This window comes from Sceloporus occidentalis, unplaced genomic scaffold (assembly GCF_023333645.1).
Source record: "Sceloporus occidentalis isolate IW3139 unplaced genomic scaffold, rSceOcc1.0.p SCAF_3, whole genome shotgun sequence".
NCBI lineage: Eukaryota > Metazoa > Chordata > Lepidosauria > Squamata > Phrynosomatidae > Sceloporus > Sceloporus occidentalis.
This window is the reverse complement of record NW_028316983.1, coordinates 75,734,344-75,758,084: the sequence shown is the minus strand read 5'-3', so window position 1 is coordinate 75,758,084 and position 23,741 is coordinate 75,734,344. Positions and strand designations below refer to the sequence as shown.

Sequence of the window (23,741 nt, the reverse complement as noted above, 5' to 3'; positions counted from 1 at the left end):
GCAATATTGTAGTAGAGTTTATTCCTGACATTTCACCATCTGTGGCTGGCATCTTCAGAGAATGCTGACATGGAAGAAAGTGGGGTATATGTGTGTGAGAGAGAGAGTGACCCTGGGTAGGAAGGAGTGGTTTTCCTGATTGATCTGTGTATTGTTTCTCTTTTGCCAAACCCTTCAGTGGAGTAGTACTATCTTCGGGATTTGCTTAGGGGCCACACCATGCTGTCCAAATACTTTTAGGATTGTGCCAACATAAAAGCAGCATGTAATGGCAGAAGTGAACACTTAACTCACTGTACATGTTTTATTGTAAGTTTCATAATTTTTTAAACAAAAGCTTTAAACCCTGTTACTTTGTCTGCAATTTGACAGGGTTTACTGTATATGCCCTGTATACTTGTGAATCCATATAGATCCTGTTTTAACTTCCTAGTAGACCTCAATGGGAGGCACATGGGTTTGGATTTGGGATCTGGATCTGGTCATACTAGGTCCAATTTAAAAACCCCAAAACCCCAATTCTCCCCGCAGTGATAAAAAGTGATCAACCTTTAAAAAAAGATTAAACACCAAAACATTTTAAACTATCCAATAGGAATATGTTAACATTTCAGGCAGATTAGCACAAGAAATGAATCTTCCTCTAGAGGAGGGGGGGACAGGAGTGATGGTATCAGTCAGTTTGGTATCGGTATCAATAGAGGGGGGGAGGCAATTGTGATGAATCTAATGAATCTAACCTAGTCTGGGAATATTCTACTGTCATGATCGTGGTGCCTTCTGTGTGCCTCCAACTGTTCAGGATAGATGTTAGATGAACATCTCACACACACACACACACACACACACACACACACACACACTTCTTGAGATTAGGTAGACTGCTTCTAACACTCATCCCATTCTTCCCTCCATGACTCCTGTTGTGTAATTCCAAACAAAACTAATATGTATTGGAACAAATTAACATTTGCAGATACAAATAGGAAATGAAACCAAGCCAACAGTACAGTTAAGTAAGTTTATTAAAGAATAGATAAAAAATTTCTAGGCAAAGAAAACAAGAATGCAAAATAGAACATGAAAAATCCAGTACCAGCAACACCAGTCTACTTAAACACTACACTAATTAATCTAGAACATCCAAGTCCCTTGCTGGCATTCCACAGACCATCTCACCTAGGGACAAATAACAAAAAAGCATTTACAAGGCTTTATACTTTATGATTAGTAACGAAAACAGGCAAAAAGCCATCAGTGACAGCCATTATCTTGGAAAGATAGTAAGTATTCATGGAAGGGCAATCTTTTCCTGAGAGACGGATTCATATGTGTAATTGATGGGAGGGGACAGCATGGTTAGGACCAACTGAGACCACTTTATCAGCCATTTCATGTTTGCCCAATTTTTAGAGCACCAATGCCACTTCTATCAACTACATGCTGGCAAAAATAATATACCAAGTAGGATTACTAGACTCATATGTTCACAGGCACTGACCTCTTAACTTCATTATAACTGGTGGAGATTGCATGGCAGTGATTCACAAGTAAGTTAGTTTCGAACAAAACTTATTGACATATCTCTCAGAAGCCTTTTTTTAAAAAAATGTTTTCTACTCTGGAATTATACACTGGTTTATTCATTACTGATAATGAGGGAAAAAGGAGAATTATTGTTCAGACAATACTGCTAACCTAAAATTCAATGTTAATAACATCGTTCTAAAACAGAAACAACTGCATAGCAAGGCGGCTTACATTTATTCCTGGTCATATCCTTAAAATCTGAACACTGCTCCTCTAGTACCAATACAAACAGAACTTTTGTTAATGGTTATCTTTATGAAAGGATCTTCTCAAAGACTTTGTTGGTAACTCTCAGTCAGTACTATACTGAAATATATAACAATAGCTAGGATCAGTGGAGCTCACACCAAATTCCAGTTGAGGTTTCCCTACACAGGGAAGTAGGTTGATAAGCAGTAAAAGTCACAATCCAAAGAGGGATTGTGTATTGCATTCTGCACATAAACTGGGGAGTTTTCAGGCTCCATCATCATGCATTTCAGGAAGCACTTTTCTGTACATGTCTTCAAGTCTTTTTGGATTGAGGCCTGAAGTTGATTCCACTAAATTCCTTTTCTTTTTCTTGCTGTGATGGACAACCACTTCAAATGGATTATATCTCTCCTTGGTAGAGACAAGCTAAAATTTGATTTGTGCCCTACTGGGCTGAAATACCGTAAATGTTATACACAACAGTACCCAATCAAAGTCTTACAGGTGGTCTTTAAAATAAGAGAGAGGAAAATTCAGAGTGGAAGAGGCAAAGGCCTAAATCCAGCATTATACTAGTGTCTGACTGCTTTCCTTCACCTTCAGAGCCCTCCGCACCATCCCAAACCCTGCTCAGATGGGATTCAGACCCCTGGAAGAGCTTCTGAGGATACAAAAGGGATATTGTCCCCTTCTTTGTTCTGTTGACAGATGACATTCTGTCATGCAATCAGCCTACTGGATCCACAGAGGAAAAAAAGAGGTACTTGGTCCTCTCCAGTGTCTACGCTCTATCACTCACACCCATTCAGTTTGCTCCCTGTATGGCAGCAAACATGTTCACCCTTGGAAGGGCCAATGTATTTTGGAAGCCCACCGAAGGGAATTGAAACCTGGGAAGAGGCAATTTGTAGTAGGGAAACGGCAAGTGGGTTATATAATCTCTGTCCCCTGCTAGAGTTGCTTTTCTTAAAAAATAAAAAGGTAAGCCATTGGGATTTTATTACCCATATTTACATGTAAAGCTTGCAAACTTGCCTCAGGTGAAGAAGTAAGTGTTCACTTTCCACAGCTCAGACAGAGGAAGTTAGGTTTTCTCTTTCCTACCGGTTTCCTTCAACATCCTCTGAACACCATTTGTGTAATACCACTAATGATTTATAACACTGTTTTCCCATCATATCTAGACTTTCTGATAATCTGATAAGATGACTAGTAGGTCTCTTCTCTCTGTGATATTGAAATAACTGATTTGTAGCGTTATATTACTTTACACATATGTATCTCTTCAGAACTAGTAAAAAGCAGATATTCCTGTCAAGGATGACAAGAAATAAAATGTTACTGTTCTGGATTTATAATAAACTGAAGTGTCTTTGTATTGGGAGAAAGGCGGGAATATAAGAAAAGAAAAGAAAAAATAATAAAAGTAGAAAGAGGAGAAACAAAAAAGGTTAAACAAATGTTTATATTTGGGATAGTGGTGATTGTGGATATCTCAGGCCATTAGGATAGGCTAGAACAGCCAGAGTTTCAGGTTCCACAACTTACTGAAGTTCATATTCTACTTCCTGTACAGGATAGAACAAACAGAGTGGAATGTATGTATTCTACAATGTATGTATTCTACAATAATAGATAGGGAAGGCTTCTCCACCAAAACACCCGAGTCTCTCCCTAAGGTATGCATGTACAGATCAAAGAATATTAAATCATAACTACTGGAAAAGAGAAATATTAGCAAACCACAGTAGCCTAAATCTGACATGGTATTGAAAGTATGCCTATGGAATCAAACTTTTTTCTCTTTTCCTCCTTTCCAGTAGCTATCCAAATACTAGCTTTGAAAGGTACCTATCCTTCTGAAGCAGGTTTTGGGAATACAAAGGCAGTGGCTGGTATAGGAATTCAGTGACTGCTGAGCACTGGATCCTGCCCATTATATCTATCAGGCACCAGGCTCATTCCTTTCTCACTAGATAACCTAGTTTTCAGTGTCATCCAAATTTATCGTTTAAAGCCATAATGAAGTCTCCTAGGGCATTACCAAATTGTAAATCACTCTGCACACAAGAAAGAGTTTTCTCGCGCTTTGTTTTTTTCCAGCTTTGCTGAAGAAGTGTGCAGCATGCAGATTTCAGTCACTATCAAGGACTACTAATATAGAATCAGGGATATATTGTTAATTTCAAAACAAGTTTTCAAACTCTGTTCCTAAAAGTCCAGAAAATGTTCACTATGGGGTGCAATAAGCAATCAGGAATAATGGACAATAAAAACTCATCCATAATTATTTATAATGGAGCAATTGCTAGGTCAAAATAGACCTTCTCAGTGCCCCACATGATTTGATAAATGCCAGCCAAAATCCTCTGCTCAGTGCATGGATTCTAGGAAAGACACATTTGGGTCTCTTCATAAACAGAACATAAGAAGTAAAAAATGAAACCCACTTCTATAGAATAAGACTGTGTGATGATCTGTATACTTGCCAAGAACAGTTGGCCATTTTTTCCTCTTCTCTTTTCAATTTTTTGGGAGTTAACAAAATAATACTGGGTATTCTGTGCACAAAAATCTAATTGTATGTTATTACATATTCTCACAAAACTTTGAACTTCTAGAAGAGACAAAGCAAGAAACACAAAGATCCACATGTTCAAGGCCAACTGCAGTCCCTTAATTATATTTTAATTAGATGACAAAATAAAATCACTAAATTCTATTATTCTTTGTGAGATATACACATAAACAGGAAGAATAATTCATAATTGTTAACACAGACAGTTCAAATGGCAGTTTGATACCCACAAAGAAAAATCTTACTGAACAATCTCAGGGGTTAACACTAAATAAGCATGACATTTTAGGTCTAAATCAAATTGTTTGTCCCAGTAGAGAAGACACACTGAATCTGTGGTAACTTCATTAAGTAAACACCTATATAAATTCAAGTGATTTTATAGGCTTATTCTAGATAAGACTAACAATTTGATTTAGGCTTTAAATTTTCCAGGTTCTATCCAGCATAATTTTAAAGTGAAAGAGTAGTAACTGCAAACAGATCTAAGTAACTAACTCCTGTGAGTTTTTTCCCTGTGTAGTATTTAAACTTAAGGAAGGTGCCATCAGAACAGCTGCACAAATATGTCGGCCATGGTTGTGCAATCTAGTTATCGATTTCTCTAAACCTAATTTGCTACCAGCACAGTACTAAATTTAAACAATAAGGATCTAATATATTTACTTATAAAATAAAGAGATTTCTTTTACATTGGTCAAACTATATCATATGTATGACTGAGTGAAAATGTTCCTCACATTACACAATTTTACTGGGGGAAATAAGCATAAAATATTTTCTTTCACAATATCTCAAACAAATACACTTCAAGTCAATGAATAAATAAGCAATTTTGTTACAAACCGTTTCATTGAAGAATTTTATCATGCAGCTAGAGATAAGTGACAGAGGAAAGTTGATATAATAGCTGCTTTCTCAAATTACCTGAACCATTTGAGCACCACAAATATCCAATGCCCAAGTTACTTGTAAATACAGAAACACCTAAAATAAATGTATACATAATCTGATAACTAAGTCCTAAATACACTTATTTGGATCCAACCTATGGCACCTAGTACCCAAAGAAATTAGTGGGTGTTAAATTACTAAACTTTTACATTGATTTCAATGAGATCCAAGTCCATTTGGATCTTAAACTGTAATCCCTGTAAACCTCAGATATTGCAGCTCCCTTTTCTCATTAAAAAAAGGAGCCACTCCATCCTCAAACTGGCATTTTCTGTTTTGTATGCAGGATGGTTTCCTCTTCTGAGATTTCGAGTGTAAAGAGAATAGGGATGGTGAAATGAATGGGTCAATCTCCAAGCAGCATGACTGATACTGACACGTCCTGTAAATTACTGATTAGCAACCAGATGATAAGTAATAATTGCAGAATTAAAAAGGTGTACTCTGTTTTCAGCTGAAAATGCTTGTCCTTCAAAACAGTAAATACCATGCGACTTTTTTAAAGTCAAAAAAACCTATGCAATTTTCTCTGTTTGGTCCAAAATTCAAAAACAAAAGAAAGAAAATCACTGGGTCATTTCACTCATATTTACAATTTCAATGTGTAGAATTCCAATAGAAAAAATAAGAACAAAGCTATAGCTTTTGATAGGTTTTTTTTTGGGGGGGGGGGCAAGGAGAAGAAGAGAGCCAGATGCTCTCTGGAAAAGAGCTATGTTAATAAGCACTTGATTACTAGCTTTGTTTTGCAGTTACAAGTTTTCACTAACTTCAAGTCAGTTGCAATGCATCAACTTAATGACAAACCATATTTTCATATAATTAACAATTTAAAAAACTGCTTTTAACACAGAAGTATTTAAAAAGGCATATCTGTCACCATTATAAAATGGACTATTGTAGCAGCTCTTAAAGCAAGATTCAAGCATGTTTGGAAACAGCATTCAAGTAGAGAACTAGCCTTCTTTATCAAAGATGTTCACAACTTTATCAAAAACCTGAAAGAGAAAAGACATTATGGAACAGCTTTTCTACATGGATTCTGTAAAAGCTAAGGTATTTAAAGACTTAAGAGTAAATTAGTGACACAATTGTTTCTTTCTTCTATGCCCATGAGGCCTATTCTGGAAACAAGTCTTCTACAGTGTAGAGGCAAACTGGCATAAAACTCAACATAAGGCAACTGGGGTGAAGACTGAAGTGAGAGTAATGACTGAACCAAGTTGGAAATGTTCTTATCACTGTCAATCCAGGCTGCTGAGGGAATACTTGCTGGAACATGTGATGTGACCAAGGCACTATCATCCATTCTCCAGAGCGGTTTTGTATTTTTCAAAATGTTTTAAGTGTTTTTATAATGTGATAGATGTATGCATGTGTTTGTTAAACATTCTTTTTTTAATGAAAGCATGTATGCAATGACAGATGGATGAGAGAAACAAGACTGACTGCTGAAGGAGTTTGTATTCACTGGTGTATATAAACACACAAATAAATCTGTCATTCTATCTGATATAAAGTAAAGCCTGCATCTTATTACTATTTCTATTTATTTCTATAGCACCATAACTGTATGTCTTCATCCTACTAACTGTCCCCTTGGTAGTGTCCCAGTAACATTGATCTGAGAATCTGTCATTTGCAGAATCAGTATCGGTCAACAGCATGGGGAATTTTGCTGCAGCAGAACTTACCTCCTTTGAAACCCTTTAGGCTAAAACACTACCAACCAATTTGCTGTTGTTGTCACAATTATTACGAAAATCTGACCACAACTCTGGTGGTTCTACATGATACAGGATTTGCTAAAACATTCTCCTGAACCACAGAGCCCTGCAAAACTGCCGTACTGATCACCCTACCCCTTGTCCACCTCTAATATGTAATGAGGATTGAAAACAGCTCCAAATCTTGCAAGTTAAGCTAGTAGAGAAGAAAAAAAACTTTCTTCTGCTAAGGAGGTAATAAGTCACCTGACATTGGCATTAGAAGTTTCCAATACCAACCTTTCTATTGTGCTACAGAGCCTATGACTAGGCTATAAGTTAAATACATTTAAATCAGTGGTTTATAAACATACATGAAGTGCTCAACTGTTAAATTCTTTCTGTTTTAATACAAGACCAAAAATAAACTGGATTTCCCCACATGCTCAGAAAATGTTGTTGTTCTTTGCCTTCAGACTGTTTCTGACTTATGGTGACCCTAAGGTAAACCTATCATGGAGTTTTCTTGAGCAGATTTGTTCAAAAGGGGTTTTGCCTTTGTCTTCTTCTAAGGCTGAGAGGATATGACTTGCCCAAGGTCACCTAATACATTTCCAAGGTAAAGACGGATTCGAACCCTGGTTGCCAGTCATTGTCCAACACTCAAACCACTACCCCATTCTAGATCTCAGGAAATATGACCAGTTTCAATCTGAGTTTCTGAAGTTCATCTGTGTTTACTGGACCTTGAAAGAAAATTTAAAACCAAATCTTGGTTCTTTTCTACTTACTTCATCGACAGATTTGGAAGCATCCACTTTCCTAACTTTGCCCATTTTCTTATAGAGGTCTATTATGGGTTTGGTAGACTCTAGATATGTATGAATTCTAGTGGAAGGAAAAAGAAAAGAATGAGACACAATTGAAAAGCATCAGAAAGCCAAATAGTGAAAGCCTGCATTGACACAGTACCTCTTCTCCAAACTTTCTCTGTTGTCATCACTTCTGCCACTGCTCTTCCCTCTTTCAAGGCAGCGAGTAATACAGATCTTCAAACAAAAGTGAAAAGAATTATCAGAACATGTGATAACAAGCAGTAGCAATTAATTCCATCTTAATATACAGCAGAAGCAGGCATAGACTGTGGCCTGAATGTCAACTAAGGCATGGTACAGACCTCCCAAAAAGGGAGGCCTGCAAGTGCCTGTTTTTCCTCCGCAGGGAAGCCAAAGCCACCAAACCGCATGGCTTCCCTGCGAAGGAAAAAGAACTCGCAAAAAGCAGGTTCTTTTTGCCCCACAAGGCGGATGTCACAAGTGTGTATACATGCAAGTGCATATACACGGGGCACCACCATTGTTATGGTACCGCACCATACTAGGGTTAGGAACCATGCAGTTGCCGTGCAGTCCCTTAACCCTAGTACAGCGCCAACATGGTGCTTTAGTGCGGTGTGTACCGCGCCATACTCTGTTGTTGTTTTTCTTGGTGTTGGGTTTTTTTTTGCACCACACAATATATAAAAAAGGCATTTTTTTAAAAAAAATGCCAAAGTCTAGCAGCAAACTGCTAAATGCAATCCTTCTATTAAGAAGGAAACTCTTTATTGACTTCATTCTTGAAAACATTTTATTAGCACATATTTACAAGGCTAGGAAATGTGTTATTGCAAACTTTTTTCAGGGATTTTCTTCCAGGAACAAGGTCTCCCTGCAATCTCATGCATTAGCTTCTCATACATTAGTGTCTCCCAGGTCTCTACAGACTCGGAACATCAACTCTTCCAACTCTAATGTTGCTGGCACTAGGGATACTTCTCCTGTGATTGTCTTTGTTTCTCCCATAGTAAGGATAGTGGAATTATTTTTATTTTATTAACTCATAATCATTTGTCTAATCTGTCTCTAACATACTGTAAGCACCCTTGAATTCTTAGGATTCATTCTAATTTACTATAGTGAGATATAATAAATTATCATTGTACCAGCCAAATGTAACTACTATACTAAACCATCTCATAAATATGTATCAACTAGAACAACATGAACACAAAGTTACAAGGTATGCTTTATATGTCCTTAAACAGCATATTCAAAAGAAAAAAAAATACTTTCTTAAATTATAGAATCAGAGTGAAGGGTGGAATAGGAGGTTGCTAAGCTCATTAATGTCACTTGGACATCAGCACATCTTGCACAAACGTCTTTGTTACTGTTTGTGGCTACAACAACAAAAGAAGAAAAATGCTCTCCCAGATTCTACAATTCATTCTTTCTTTATTTTTTGTAACTAGGACTTAATGGGACAAATTTAGAGGATTATTTTTCTAATTTGTAAGATAGCTGTCAATAGCAGATGAATTAGTTACAAAACTATCTCGCTTTCTGGAGGACAATCCAATTCACCTGATTATCACTTAAGTGATATCCAATATGCAGCAGAAAAGAGAAGTCAGCAATGAAGAACTATTGTCACTTTTCACAATATACAATGAAGTTTCAAGTGTATTGATATTGCCATTACCTCATTATCACAATCAAAAAATAGAACAAAAGATACATCTGCTTTTCCATCCATTGTTTTGTTCCAGCCTTGAAGATTGTCTTCGTTTCTGGGAAATCCATCAATTAAGAATTTATTCCTCTGTACATTGGCAGCCATAGTTTCATCCATAGCCTGGTGGGTAACAGAGAGTGGAGATGAAAACTCAATTGTCCATAATTACACTAAATATGAAGAAAACAAAAAGAAACAACCAATCCACCAATCAGGGACGTAGCCAAGGGGGGGGGGTTTCTTGGGGTCTGGACCCCCCCTCCATTAGAAAAATGAATGGTGTGTGCTGCTGCGCCGCCGCACTCAAGCCCCATTATAATGGTGGCACTTAGTCTGGACCCCCCCTTCCTAAAATCCTAGCTACATCCCTGCACCAATAAATAGAAACTTTTAATTTCATCTGCAACAGTAATACAAAACACAGTAATCTTGAAACCTTAAAAATAAATTTGCACAGTTTTAATGATATAAACATACTGGTCTATTGAAAACAACAACAACATTAAATTGGACAGAATTTTACAAGAAGAATGACTCAAATGGATTTGAACAACAAACACTCCAAGGATGAAATGATACACTTCATTTATAGCCCATGTGTACTAATGAATTTAAACAATTAAATGCAGCATGCATGAATATAAAACAAGTTTACACACAAGAAAATAGTAACTCCTACTCAACTTTAGTGGAAGTCCTGTTCCACTTTAGCACCTGAAATAGCAGGTCACTTCATTTCAGAGTTCCAAATAGACATCGTGGTTTTAATGCAAGGACTCCTGTTCATTCTGTTTTACAAAACTTTGGATGTCTTCCAAATGACTTTAATGTGGGTATCAATGAACAGCTGGTTAATTTGTTTAATAGCTGTTAAATCTGTGCGGATTTAGGTGACATGTGTAATAGTGCTGCTTTCTCGTATGACTCCTGCCAAATTTCAATATGGCAGGACAAATTTCTGCAGGGATTTTATACAAGGAACTTTGAACTTTAAAATGAGTGTTTTGAACATAGCATACAGTCTAAGAGGGTCCTCATGTAAATTCCAAATATTTTTTATGACAGGTACAGATGTTAGAAAGTTATAATGATCATTTTATTTTTTTTAAAAAAGCAGTATTGAAAGATGTGTTTTTTTCTGGCTTTCTGCTCAATGCCGCTGTGCCCATAGTCACAGAAACAATAAAGCTGATTGAACAGAGTCCAAAATAATGTTTCAATGTCTCTCTTAAAGCACTATTAAATGTAAGATGTTCCCTAAGCAGAATATATAGCTGCTTGTGTTTTATCCATTGTTTTCTTTCCCTGACATTTACCTTATACAGAGAGCTTGAGGGAGGTGCAAAAATGTACCAATTGTATTTAAAATGTCAGTGGGCCAAACGTTTTAGGATAAACTTGCTTTCATCTGGACTACAAACACCTTGGTTCAAGAGATATGGGATATCTCTGGAAAAAAATCTTATCATTCAGGCTTTATCCAGAACACACACACCCAATCAATTTAAAAAATGATCCACACATTGAGCCCTTTCCCCGAGATTGTGAAATTATTAAGAGAAAATATTATTTCATGAAAAATTTAAACCATCCATGTTTTAGTTACTAATAAAAGGCATACAAAGGGCCAAAACAGACCAGGAAGAAACACTGGCTTCGGAGTAGCGTGGGGGCATGGGGTACACACAACGCATACCCCAATGCCATCCCCAAGCTGGGCTCGTGCTGCCCAACTGACCACACAGTGGACGGTGTTAAGGTGTTTCTGCGGTGCAGCATTTACATGGGTTGCAACACATAAATGCCAAAAAAGCTACCGCTGCAGCAGAAAGGGCATCTTTTTTCCACCCCAAAAAAGGAGCGTTATTTTGCTGCTTCTTTTGGGGGTGGAAAAACTCTGGATTGGGGCTGTCTGTTTCAGCCCAAAGTTTAATCAAGCTGCACTAGTCTTTTGCTTTAGCTTTACAAGGAAAAATGAACATCTTACCCTCTTTAGCAAGCTGATTGTTATTTCAACAGGGACAATCTTTCCATCTTTAATATAATTTTCAATAAGCTCTCCATATTGTGAGCCTGGTCTCTTCCTTTCATCTCGAAGAAGGTCACCTGCAGAGAGGTGGGTGTAACCATATTTCTAGAGGAAAACAGACACATTTTGCATATTTAATTAAATTTAATCAACATTGCATATAAAGATGATCTGGAAACAGTAAAAGTCAAATTACAAAGAACATAAAGTTCAGAGAGCATTTTCTTTCAGGCTTTATAACCTTAATTACAGTCTGTGTACTAAGTACTCTCATTATAAGGACTCATGCTGGGAGTAATGTCTAAAGTTTTCTTACCCCCTTCAATGGAAGCTTTCAAAAGCCTACTAGTCCATACCTCTCCTGTTCTCTCAAGACTGTCACATGTCAGAAAACCTTGTAAAGCATATTGGATTTCCATCACAGCAAAAACACTTGGGGAAAAACAACAACTATACAGTCCTATCTGGATGTCAAGACTAATTCATATATGCATCAAAATGCTATCCGAAAACATCTTTCTTGTTTTGTCAATATCACTGCATCCCAGAAAGTAATACAAAACAGACAGCAAAAAACGGCAGGAATTGCAATGTGAGATATTATTTATAATTTTATTTAAATTTCTACATGCTACGTGGTTTTCAGAAATAATGCATGAGGATCATATATAACAAAAAAATCTTAAGTATTTTATTCTTTATTCTAAAAGAAAATGTTCAATAATCATTTCTTTTGAAAAAAATGGCTTCAGAAAAAAACAACCAGGTTTTACCCCCAAATTTTCCTTCCTGCCCCCACCAGCCCTTCATATCTCCAGCTACTGCTCTAAAAATATTACAGATTGCTCTAAATTGTGCATAGGAATAATGTTAAAAAGTTGGTATGTTAAAAAGAAATTCCCTGAGTAATTCCTACCAGGCTGCAAGCTAAATCAGAGCTTCTTATAAAAAGCTTTACCCAAGAAAATTGACAAGAAGTATTTCTGTCTGCAACTGAAGATTATGTTTTTATGTAGAACACACTGAGAAAAAAAAATCAACCTCAAACCTCCCAAAGCTATATTTAGCACTTTTTTGGAGATTATAATGACTACAAGTGTGTAATCTGACCCAGAGCTCAGCTTGCAGACTCTGGTTTGACTGATATGTATAGTACACCCTTAAATAAGTTTAAGATGCAATTCTGGGCACGCTTCCTTCAATATTCTGGGTGAGGATAAACTGGCAAAGCAACACTGATTAGAAATCCCCCCCCCCCCCAAATTCTGGTAAAACAAATTCTTCCTATACTCATCATAACACAGTACAAATAACACATCCCTAAGAATATGTACAGTATGGGTGTGGTTTGCAGCTTTATAACTGTGTAGTAAGTATCTAAGATCATCTGACTCATCCTTTATTTCCCACCAACAGAATTTCCTTGTAAATAAAGGTTTTTTTAAAGTGATAAAATTATTTTTAAATAGTTGCTACTCCTTTCAAAGTACTCAGATCCTGGATTTTGATAATTGGGAGCTGTAGCACTGGACACTGCTCATGTATGGCATAAGCATAGATCAAGTTACTAACTGTGTGATACATCTAAGACTTCCCCCCCTTTCATTCTCTAGCTTTAGCCTACACAACTAGTTGTTATTGTGTGCCTACAGCTTGCTTCTGACTGAACGTGTGTGATTTGCCCAAGATCAACCAGTGGTTGTCCACGGCTGAGTGGGGAACTGTTCCCAGAGTCATAGTCCAGTCCTCAAACCATTACATCACACTGGCTCATAACCAGTAGATGCACCATATCAGAGATTTCAAAGAACGCTACTCCTACCAAACCTTTTCCAGCCCATACTGTATCTCCAACCAAAAGCGACAGTTCACAGACTCTCTAAACTCTAACCAAAAGGAACACAGCTGAAATGGAAATGCTGCTCTGAGAGAAGCATAGTTAGTCAGGTAATGAACTTGAAATGGGAGTAGAGGAGTTGAGTGACATCACTGGATGCAATTTGAGTTTTCTTTGGCATATACTTTTGGGAGAGGCAATCGATGTCACCTGATGATGTGGGCTGTAGTCTATGACAGCTTTTATCAGATAAAACTTGCTAGTCCTTGAGGAGACACAAAAGTGACACCTTTAAGGTATCTTTTTCTTTTTGCTGCAGCACACAAACATAGCTAAACCCATAGAAATGGATGCATTTTGTAACCTCAGACCAAGGTAGCCAAAGTATTGCTTCCTCCCTTAAAAGCCCGCTTAAGACCTGAACAGACAGGCCAAAATAAAGCTGCTTTGGGCCACTTTGGAGGTATGCTGTTTAAATGACACACACATCTTAAGAGACCAGAAGCTGAGCCAAAGCTATGTTCAAGTCCTTAGGACTAGAGCATGGCTTTGGTGTGGCTTTTGACCTCTTAGGTGTGGCTTTTGACCTCATTTAAACAGCACACTTCCAAAGTGGCCCAAAGCAGTTTTATTTTGGCCTGTCGGTTAGGGCCCTTAGTTACTGGATATATTCGTCAAAGGCTCAGCAGCAGGTGCCCTTATCTTCTGAGGTGAAGCCACATTTTATGTGTGGCGGTGCCTGACTGGGAATACTTTCCCCTGAAGCAGATGCACTTTCCTTTTGGTTGAAGAAAATTAAGCATGTTCATTCTCACATGCCTTTGAGGTGCTTGCTCTGCCACAAATTGTTGTTGTTGTTATTAGCATTTATTTACTGTATAGAGCGCTGTAAAGTTCGCACAACACTTTACATAGTAAGGGTCAAATAAAATAAGGAACAAAAAAGAATAACAACCTGCCAAGCGGCGTACAATCTAGAACAACATATCCCACCTCTCCCTACAGATCGAGACAGGTTACAATACCACAAAAATAACAACAGAATACACAATACGTATAAAACCAATTCTACATAATCCCCTACCTTAAAAACAAATTAGGAACAAAAACGACAGCAATATAAAATACTAATTAGATCTGCTTCCGTGTTTGAAATTCCAAAGCACACTTTCCTCTGAGAGCTGTGTCTGCCTCTCTCCAGCCCAAGATATGGGCCCCATTTGCAGAACGGTCGATCCACAAACGCCAGTCTCAATGAACTACTGGCCCTAACGATAGCTTCCTCAGGGTCTGTATTTGTGGATAAATGATGCCTTGCGTGTGGTTTTATCATACCTGCCAGACCCTTCTTCCTGTTCCACTGTGCAAATAAGGCCCCCATGCAGACAGGCCAAAATAATGCTGCTTCAGGTCACATTGGAGCTATGCTGTTTGAATGATGCATGCGCCCTAAGAGTCCAGAAGCTGCGCCAATGCCACGCTCCAGTTCTAAGGACCCTTAGGACGCAGGCATCGAACGGCATACCTCCAATGTGGCTCAAAGCAGCTTTATTTTGGCCTGTCTGCATGGGGCCAAGGCGGCTTAAACAAACTGATCCTATAAGGGTTTCTCAGGCAGCTCAGAGAAGCTTTGACTACTGCCTTCCCTCTGAAATATAGCCTATATGGCACCTGGTCTTCGTTGGTGGTTCCCCCATCCAAGCAACCTGCTTAGCTTCCAAGATCTGATGCCTCTGGGGTATTCATAGACACAAAGTGGTGAACTGGTTTGAGTACAGGAGACCGGGGTTCAAATCCCACCTCAGCCCTGAAACCCACCTTGGGCAAGAAGTCACACTCTCTCAGCCTCAGAGGATGGCAAAAGCAACCCCCCTCTGGAGAAACTTGCCAAGAAACCCCTCATGATAAATCCTCCTTAGCAGTGTTTCTCAGCCTTTGGCTCTCCTAATGTGTTGGACTCCAACTCCCAGAAGCCCCAGCCTCCTTGCCCCAATGATCAGGGATTCTGGGAGCTGAAGTCCAAAACGCCTGGAGGACCCAAGGCTGAGAGCCACTGCCTTAAAGACACACAAAGGCAACAACCCACCCACCCTCCCAGACCAAAGACCATTGAGGGGGATGGGGGAAAGAACTACAAATCCCATCATCCTTTGCGCGCTGGCTGAACCAAGAGAGAGGGAAAAGACAGGGAGAGACAGACTCCTTGGAGTCCCTTACCGCCACAATGCGGGCGCACTGCGTCCCCTTCCCGGCCCCAGGGCCGCCGAGGACGAAGACCACCAGGGGCTTCATGAGGAGCAGGAGGCGCGGAGGGAGGAGGGATGCCGGGACCAGAGGGACTAGATGAGGAACCAGAGGAGCCGAGAGGAAGACGCAGCAGCGGCGGCGCCAGGACATGCGCCGCTCTGCTCCGGCTGAGGTGGCACCAGGAACTAGGGAAGCGCTTCCGGCTGCCCCGCCCTCCCTCCAGCCCAGAGGGGCGGGGCCAGAGGGGAAGGGGCGGGGCGTCCTGACAGGACCATCTTGGCCCCGCCCAAAGCGCTATTCTTTGGTAAGAATACAGTGGTCCCCAAACTGCCCTTTAAGGGATTTTTTTGGACTTCAGCTCCCAGAATGCCACGCTGTTGGCCAACACGGCTGAGGCTTCTGAGAGATGAAGTCCAAAACCTCAGATTTATGACAAACCAAAGACATTTCTTCAATACACAATACACCGCTGGGCCCCACATTAACTCCAACTCCCAGAATTCCATGGCCTTGATCCAGAAAAGAGTTAAAGAGGTCTCAAACTGGATTATTTCTCCAGTGTGGATGTAGCCCCTATATAGGATTGCACTGTTATAGGCTTGACCTGGAGTTAACAGGCCTCTCCCAAAAGCAGTACATTCACAATTGCAGCTGAGGAGGCCTACATCATGTTTCTATGGCAACAAGACGAGCCACGCCCCCTTCTGGGCTCGTTACAAGACTGTACACCTGTGCGCATGCGCGTTAGTGCAGCAACCGTTTGAAACGAGGCCGCCTTTTTAAACATCCCTCCCACGGGCGGTCGGCGCGCAGGTTACCACCAAGGACGCGACGTGATTGGTTAGTTTCACCAGAGGCTTCGCGATTGGCTGCCGAGAATACTATAGGACCGTTGATTGACGCGGCGTGAACCATTCAAAGAGGGCAGAGGGCGGGGAAAAGTGTTTGTCAGTGTCTCTGATTGGCTGGGACTAGGGAGAGGGCTGAGGGGCCGCTGATTGGCCGGCCGTGCCGCCATTTGGAGGCGCCACAACAGGGCGGAGGTAGGAAGGCGGTTAAAGTGCCTGTATTGGCAGTATCGAAAACGCCTGTGTAGTGAATGGAAAGGTAAGGCGGCATCTCTTGCCTTCGGGCCGAAGCGTTTCCTTCGCGTCTCCAGCCAGGCTGCATCCGCACTGCAGAATTAATCCAGTTTGAGACCGCTTTAACTGCCCCTGGCTCAGTGCTATGGAATCCTGGGAGCTGTAGTTTTGTGAGACATTTAGCCTTCTCTGTCAGAGAGCTCTGGGGCCACAATAAACTAGAGTTCCAGGATTCCATAGCATTGAGCCAGGGCAGTTAAAGCAGTCTCAAACTGGATTAATTCTGCAGTGCGGATGCAGCCTGCTGTGTCCTACCCTCTTTTTTGTTGTTTCTGGGGAGTTCTTCTATTGTCTTAGGCATGTTTTTTGTCTTGGGAGGGTTTCCTTTCCCTTTAAAGGCTTTCATGACCGGCATCCATAGTTTTTTTGTGGGTTTGGGGGGCTCTTCCTGAGGTTTTGCCAGTATCTGTGGCTGGCATCTTCAGAGAATGGTGGCATGGGAGTGAGTGGGGTATGTGTGTGTATACTGTGCAACCCTGCGTAGGGAAGAGTGATGTCCATATTAATCTGTGTATTGTTCTGTTGTTCAATGGCCAGAACAATACACAGATTAACATGGAAATCAGTTTTCCCTGTGCAGGGTCACTCAGTGTGTGCGTGTGTGTATATATATATATATATGTGCCACTATTCTCTGAAGGTGCCAGCCACAGATGCTGGCAAAGCATCAGGAATAAACTCTTCTAGAGCATGGCCACAGAGCCCGAAAATCCCACCAAAAAAGCATGGATTCCCGTCTCTTTATGCCAGGGCTAAGCTGTGTCTTTGACAGGCGAATGTTCAACAGGTGATGTTCTCCTTGTCACCCCTTTTGTCACCTACATCGCTTGTGTGGCTAAAACAGGGTCTATAGGCGCATCGACACTGTAGAAATAATGCTGTTAGGTCCAGCCTATGGAGTCTTGGGATTTGCCATTTTACAAGGTCTTTGACCTTCTCTGCCAAAGAGAGCTGGTGCAGCCTCACAAAACTACAGATCCCAGCATTCTGTTGGATGGAGCCATGGCAATTAAAGTGGTGTCAGACCGCATTATTTTGCAACCCTGGACAGCTGGTCTTAATTCTGGCTCCCGCTGGGACGTTCCCCATGGCTTTGACTGGTGGCTGTGGGGAGGACCAGACAGGCTCGCTGTTGAGAACTGACTGCACTGTTTCTAGGTGAGAGCTTGGGCTAAATGAAATTGATTACCTGTTGATTAAACAATTGCACCTGAGTTGCCAAGGCAATGTGCCAGTGTAGTAATACCCACGAATTGTCAACAACAGAAGCGTCTGTTGAATGAGAGCCTCAGTTTAAAAGTCACAAGTGTTTACTTAAGCATTTCTGTATCGCTTCCCAGCCCAGAAGAGCTCCCAAGGTGATGAATAAAAAATAATAATAATGCTAAGATTAAAAACATTTTAAACACATTAAAATATGCCTAAAGGTAGCTTAAAAACAAGCCTATAATCCAGTTCTGAAACAGTTAAAAAACAGCAGTGTCAAACATTTAGTGTCATACAGAACAGCACTGTTTTGGCTGCCCACTAGAAGCTTAAAAGAGATAGGGAGTTAGTACTGCTACAGTGAATGGCCTGTTATGGGTAACTACCAACCTATCTTCTTGAGCTGTTGGGAGTGCAAACAGGGCTTCCTTTGAAGACCTCAAATTTCTGACAGGCTCACATGGGAGGAGGTGGTCTTTTAGATAACTGGGCCTCAAGTCATTTAGGACTTTGTAAGCCAACACCAGCAGCTTGAATTGAGCTTTGAAGCAAATTGGAAGCCAGCGTAGTTCTTGCACAACTGGTTTTACGTGGTCTCCAAAATGATTTCCCTAAGAAGGGGTGTGGCTGGTGCACCAGCTGAAGTTGAGCAAATACACTCCTAGCCATTGTTGCAACCTGGCTTTCCAGGAGCAGTGTTGAGTACAAGAACACCCCAAAGCTCTGATCTTTCAGAGGGAGAGCAATCCCATCTATAACAGGCAGTGCTCCCAATCCCAGGTTGGTTTTCCTCCTGGCCAGCAGCATTTCTGTCTTGTCTAGATTAATCACCCGCATCCAGTCCTTTACAGCATGCAGACAATAGTTCAGTACTACCACAATCTCCTTAGCATCAGTTGTAAAGGAGAGATAGAGCTGAGTATCATCAGCATAGTCCTAAAACTCTGGTTGACCTCTCCCAACAGCTTCATGTAGATGTTAAAAAGCATAGAGTACAGTATGAACCCCTCTGGAAACCTACATGCTAATGGCCATAAGGCTGAACAACAGTCCCCCAGCACCACCATCTGGGAACATTCAGCCAAGAAAGATCAGAATCTCTACAAAGCAATGCCCCCAAGTCTCATATCACCTAAATGACTCAGAAGGATACCTTGGCTGATTGTATCAAATAACACAGAAAGATCCAGGAGCACCAACAGGGACTCACTCCCCCTCTAACTCCCAGTGTAGGTCATTCACCAAGGCAATTTCTGCCCCAAACCAGGCCTATACCCAGATTGGAATGGTCCTGGTAGCTATTTCATCCAAGAAAGGCTGGAGTTGTGTTGCCACCACTCACTCTACAACCTTACTTACAAAGGGGAGATTAGAGACTGGTGGATAGTTATCTAGGGAGGCGGGGACCGATAAAGCTTTTTTCAACAAAGGTCTTAACAACTGCTTCTTTGAATATAACTCTCTTTCAATGAAGCATTTATAACCACCACCATCCAATTGGGAAGTCCTGGCAGCTTTAGTTAACCAGGATGGGCTTGGGTCTAGCAGATCCTAGCCAGTAGCCTCAGCTCTCCAAGCAACTTGTCCCCCTCATGTTGAATAATCTGAATTTCATCCATCAAAACCAGATGAATATGTGTCTGTTACTTCCCCAGGCTACCTTCAATGTGGAGTCCAAATCAGAATAAGCCCGAGCAGTTTTCTCTGCAAAGTATTTAACAAATTTAGCACAGCATTTTTCTGAGCGCTCCTCCTTAGCAGTCTGAGTAGCCCTTTAACTGCCCAGAACAGCTGTGCTGTTTGACAGTTGATGCGTTTCTTAAATAAACAACTGGTGCAAAAGCCATAGTTGTGAATACCTATGTTGAAATCTCCAGAAACACCTTGAATGTGTAAGGTAACTTTATGTATTTCATTATGAAAACTGACACTGATCGTGGTGCTTGAAGCAAATCCTCATAGAAAGAACAGACATTTATGTAGGTTTCTTATTTGGTCAGATGTAGTCTTTCTCACAGTGTCTTGGAGGACATGGGGCACTCTTTCCCACCCACTACAGATTTGGTGCTGACTCACAATACCTGGGAAGTCTTTTGGGTTATGGAGAAATGCTTCGAAGGAAGACTGAATAAGGTTGTAGTATGAAGCACTGATAGGAGAGCTGAGAGCAGGCAAAATGGGATCTCTTGGGCTGCCTTCTAGCTGTCCAGCCCCTCTTAGCTCTGGAATGGTTATCATTCAGACTTGGCAATTCTATATGATGAATGAGGCAGCCGCCCCCAATATAAACTAGGGAGGAAAAAATTACCAAGAAACTTGACCAGGATGATTTTGCCAGAATGCAGAAACTGATCAGTGCTAAAAGTAAGTTCTGGGTGGTTGCTTTATTTCCCTCAATTTAAAGCTTGGCCACTGGCTAGGATATCACTCGCTCTCACATGAATCTCTTCCACTGCAGATGTGAAAGTAATATACTATCCTGAGCACTTATGTGAAAGGGTAGAACACAGTAGCAATAATTTAATGCTGGGTTGGTTGGAGATGTTCCATTTGCACCATTAAAGCTTTATGTTGTACAGTAGGGGTTCCCAACCTTTTTGACTTGCTGAGCCCTTATTTCTGTGGTGGAGACCCTAAGAGGCCTACCCTATGTCTTACAAGTTAATGGTGTTTAGGAGTAAATATAAGAATTTATTGATATTATTTAATTTCATTCAATTTTTATTTATTTCATTTCCCTGGAGTGGCTGTGAAATACCTGGGAAGTATACGCTGAGCCCTAAGGGCTCCCTGGAGCCCTGTTAGAAAATAGTAGTATTCCTTATTCAAAGACAGATGGATTTTAATGACTTATAGAGGCTAGCTCTGGTATTTGTGCACTAACTGTGCAAATCTTGATGGGCTAGAAAATTAGCTTAGGTGTTAATGACTTGGTAAATGAAAACTTTGGGTGTTAAAAATGTATTCGTGTGCTAGAGTATCAGATTTTACCATTATGTGTTAGGTTTATTCCTGTGATGTTATTCTTATTTTAAATTTTCTCACAGGGTGACGTTCTCAGAGTTGATCTATTCAGCCTTATGGATCTAATTTCCCCTGTACCTCACAATCAAAGGTAGTATTGTAATAGGCTTTTTCACTATCAATAGAAATATAATTAACAGTCATATTACATATAGACCTGGGAGTATTTATATCTTACTGAAGTCAGTGGGTTTAGCCATGCCTGTGTCTGTTTTTGTTACAGTGTGACAATCTGAGGTATTTGGAGAATTTGATGAGTAATTAGAGTGCATGAACAGAGCAGAATGTTTGCACTGAGGTTCTTTAAAAGCTGATACTCCTTTTTAAATGTTGATATAGCAGGTGAGAAGATCTGTTGTTATGAAGAGTTTGAACTCTTAAGGCATTTTGTTGATGATCAGTAGAGTCCTAAATACATTACTAAGACAATGTTCCATTGATTCCTGAAACTTTCCAATAAGGGTGTGTAGTCATGCAAAATGATACTGAAATGTCTGAACAAGAGTTGGTGTCTATGTTTAGGGTATTATTGTAGATTTTAAGTACAAGTACTAAACTCTACACCAGGGTTGGCTGGTTTAAACCAAATATCTTTAAAAAAAATCACTCCCTTATTAAAATTAATTATTCTCATATATATATATATATATATATATATATACACACACACACACATATATACACACACACACACACACACTTGCTATTATCACTATTTTTCAACCCTCTTACTGGAACAACGATGCTTGTTTGTATTAAAACATTTTAACAGTTTATTGGCAGTTGTTGATTGTTAGACCAGTATCCAGTGTCAGTTGCTTCTTTTTAATTACTCTATTTTAAAATGCAAGGAATGTAACTTAGAAACAAATTCTTCAGTTAACATAAGTTCAACCAAAACAACTACCAGTAGTTTTAAAAGAGCACTGGTTTAAACAAACAAAAAACCTGTGGTTTTTTAAACTGGGTTTTTTCCAATTCTGCTCCATACTCATTGAAAGGTAAGAAAAGAAATACAATTTATAGTAATGTGGCCTCTTCTCTGAACATGACTGTAATGAAACTTGATACTCTGAAGTTCAAAACTCATTTGCTGTCTCCCTTTCCACAACGTTAGTTAGATAAATGTGCAAGGAAGGAAAATATATTGCCAAACTTCCAGGAACTGGCATGTCAGTATCCTTAGACTTTTAACTGCTTATTATGAAAGGAGAAACTCACTCTTTCCCCATCCCCAGAGAGGGTATAACAAACAAATTTGGAGGAGGAAAAATTGGTGATGAACACAAATGACTGTTTTTCAGACCAGGCCATGATTTACGGCCTCTTTGTAATGAAGCCTCTCCTGTAGGACTGAACTAGTGAAATAAAACCCATCTCCATCACCTATTGCTGGTGCCAAGAAGTACATAGTGCATAGCACGTGATGCCTAAAGCAAGGGTTTTCACACAGTATTTAGTAGCTTTGCATAGTCAAGAATTGCATTCAAACATTATATGCATAGTTTATTAGAAACATGGAGTTGGAAGAGATCTGAAGGGCCATCAAGTCCAACCCCCTGCCATGCTGGAATACATAATCAAAGCACCCCTGACAGATGACCATGCCTAAAGAGGACAGTGCGTGTACTGCATATATGGGATACTGTTTGTATGTGTAGATGTAGATATAGGCCCGTTACAGACAGTCAAAATGTGGTGTGGCGGCGGCGGTACTAGGGTTAGGGAGCGTGCACCATGCAGATGCTCCCTAACCCTAGTATGTACTGGTGGAGTCAAAATGGTGGCACCCTGTCTACACAGTTTTGACACTGGCGCACACTTTTGACATTGGCGCACTCGGGCGTTGCAAGCGCGACACAAAAAGAATCTGCTTTTTGCGGATTCTTTTTTTGCCAGTGGGAAACTGTGCCGTTTATCTGCTGCAGCTTCCTGTTGGCAGAAAAGGAGGTGCCGGCAGACTGCCCTTTTTGCGCAGTCTGTATCCCGCCATAGATAGATATACACACATACATGCATATACACTGAGAGAAAAGGAGAGAGAATGAACATGCAGTACTGCCTGTTCTGGTCATTTGTTTAGCAACTGAGCAGAAAGTATTCTGTTACAAACATCTTAAATTCTAAAATGTCAAAACAATTAATTCTTTAGCAGTTACACATTCAAAGGTGATGTGAAGAGACTGCAGTTTCTGATGAAGTAAGAGAGTGAATATGGCTCATTCCTTTTACACTTTAAAATAATATTTCTGCCTTGTCATATTAAGAAGGTTTGGTATATGTAAAAACATTCTGTCTGCTAGGCTTCAACTATGCCCATTTCAAATGTAGTAAATGTCTAATTGTTTGTTCATTTTTCCAGAGCTGTTCTGGAAAAGATGGTGCCCTTCAGCTTTCCTCCATCAAAATATGCACTTTGGAATCCATCTCCTATTGGAGAAAGTTCTATATCTCACCTGACTTATTATAGGTATGATTTAGCTTATTGTGTTACTGATAAGTATGACATCAGGTTTAAAAGCACTGTATTGGTTTCTGATCACTCTTCCTCCGTCACTTGCACAGGACCTTTTCTGCTTGTCTTCCGGTTACTGATTTAACAATAAAATCATAGTGTCATGTCTCCAGAGCATCTTTGATGCTCTTGAGACATATATTAAGTTAAGATTATATTAGGTTT

The 23,741-nt window shown here is 40.1% G+C and overlaps 2 protein-coding genes across 2 annotated transcripts in view; one reads left to right on the top strand and one right to left on the bottom strand.

Annotated features, from left to right (window-relative positions):
* Positions 1–1,007: 1,007 nt before the first annotated feature.
* LOC149316258 (UMP-CMP kinase) lies at positions 1,008–15,870 on the bottom strand. Its single transcript, XM_089515096.1, has 6 exons — positions 15,660–15,870; positions 11,564–11,710; positions 9,544–9,696; positions 7,993–8,069; positions 7,812–7,908; positions 1,008–6,312 (listed from the first exon to the last, which is right to left on the bottom strand). Exons 1-6 carry the CDS (start codon positions 15,837–15,839, stop codon positions 6,271–6,273), a joined length of 696 nt encoding a protein of 231 aa, XP_089371222.1. The 5' UTR covers positions 15,840–15,870; the 3' UTR covers positions 1,008–6,270.
* Positions 15,871–16,720: 850 nt separating this feature from the next.
* STIL (STIL centriolar assembly protein) overlaps positions 16,721–23,741 on the top strand; it is a 29,086-nt gene continuing 22,065 nt past the window's right edge. The window contains exons 1-3 of the mRNA XM_089515095.1: positions 16,721–16,796; positions 21,085–21,152; positions 23,424–23,531. Coding sequence (XP_089371221.1) covers positions 21,118–21,152; positions 23,424–23,531 — 143 coding nt within the window. The 5' untranslated portion in view covers positions 16,721–16,796; positions 21,085–21,117. The remainder of the gene's footprint in view (positions 16,797–21,084; positions 21,153–23,423; positions 23,532–23,741) is intronic.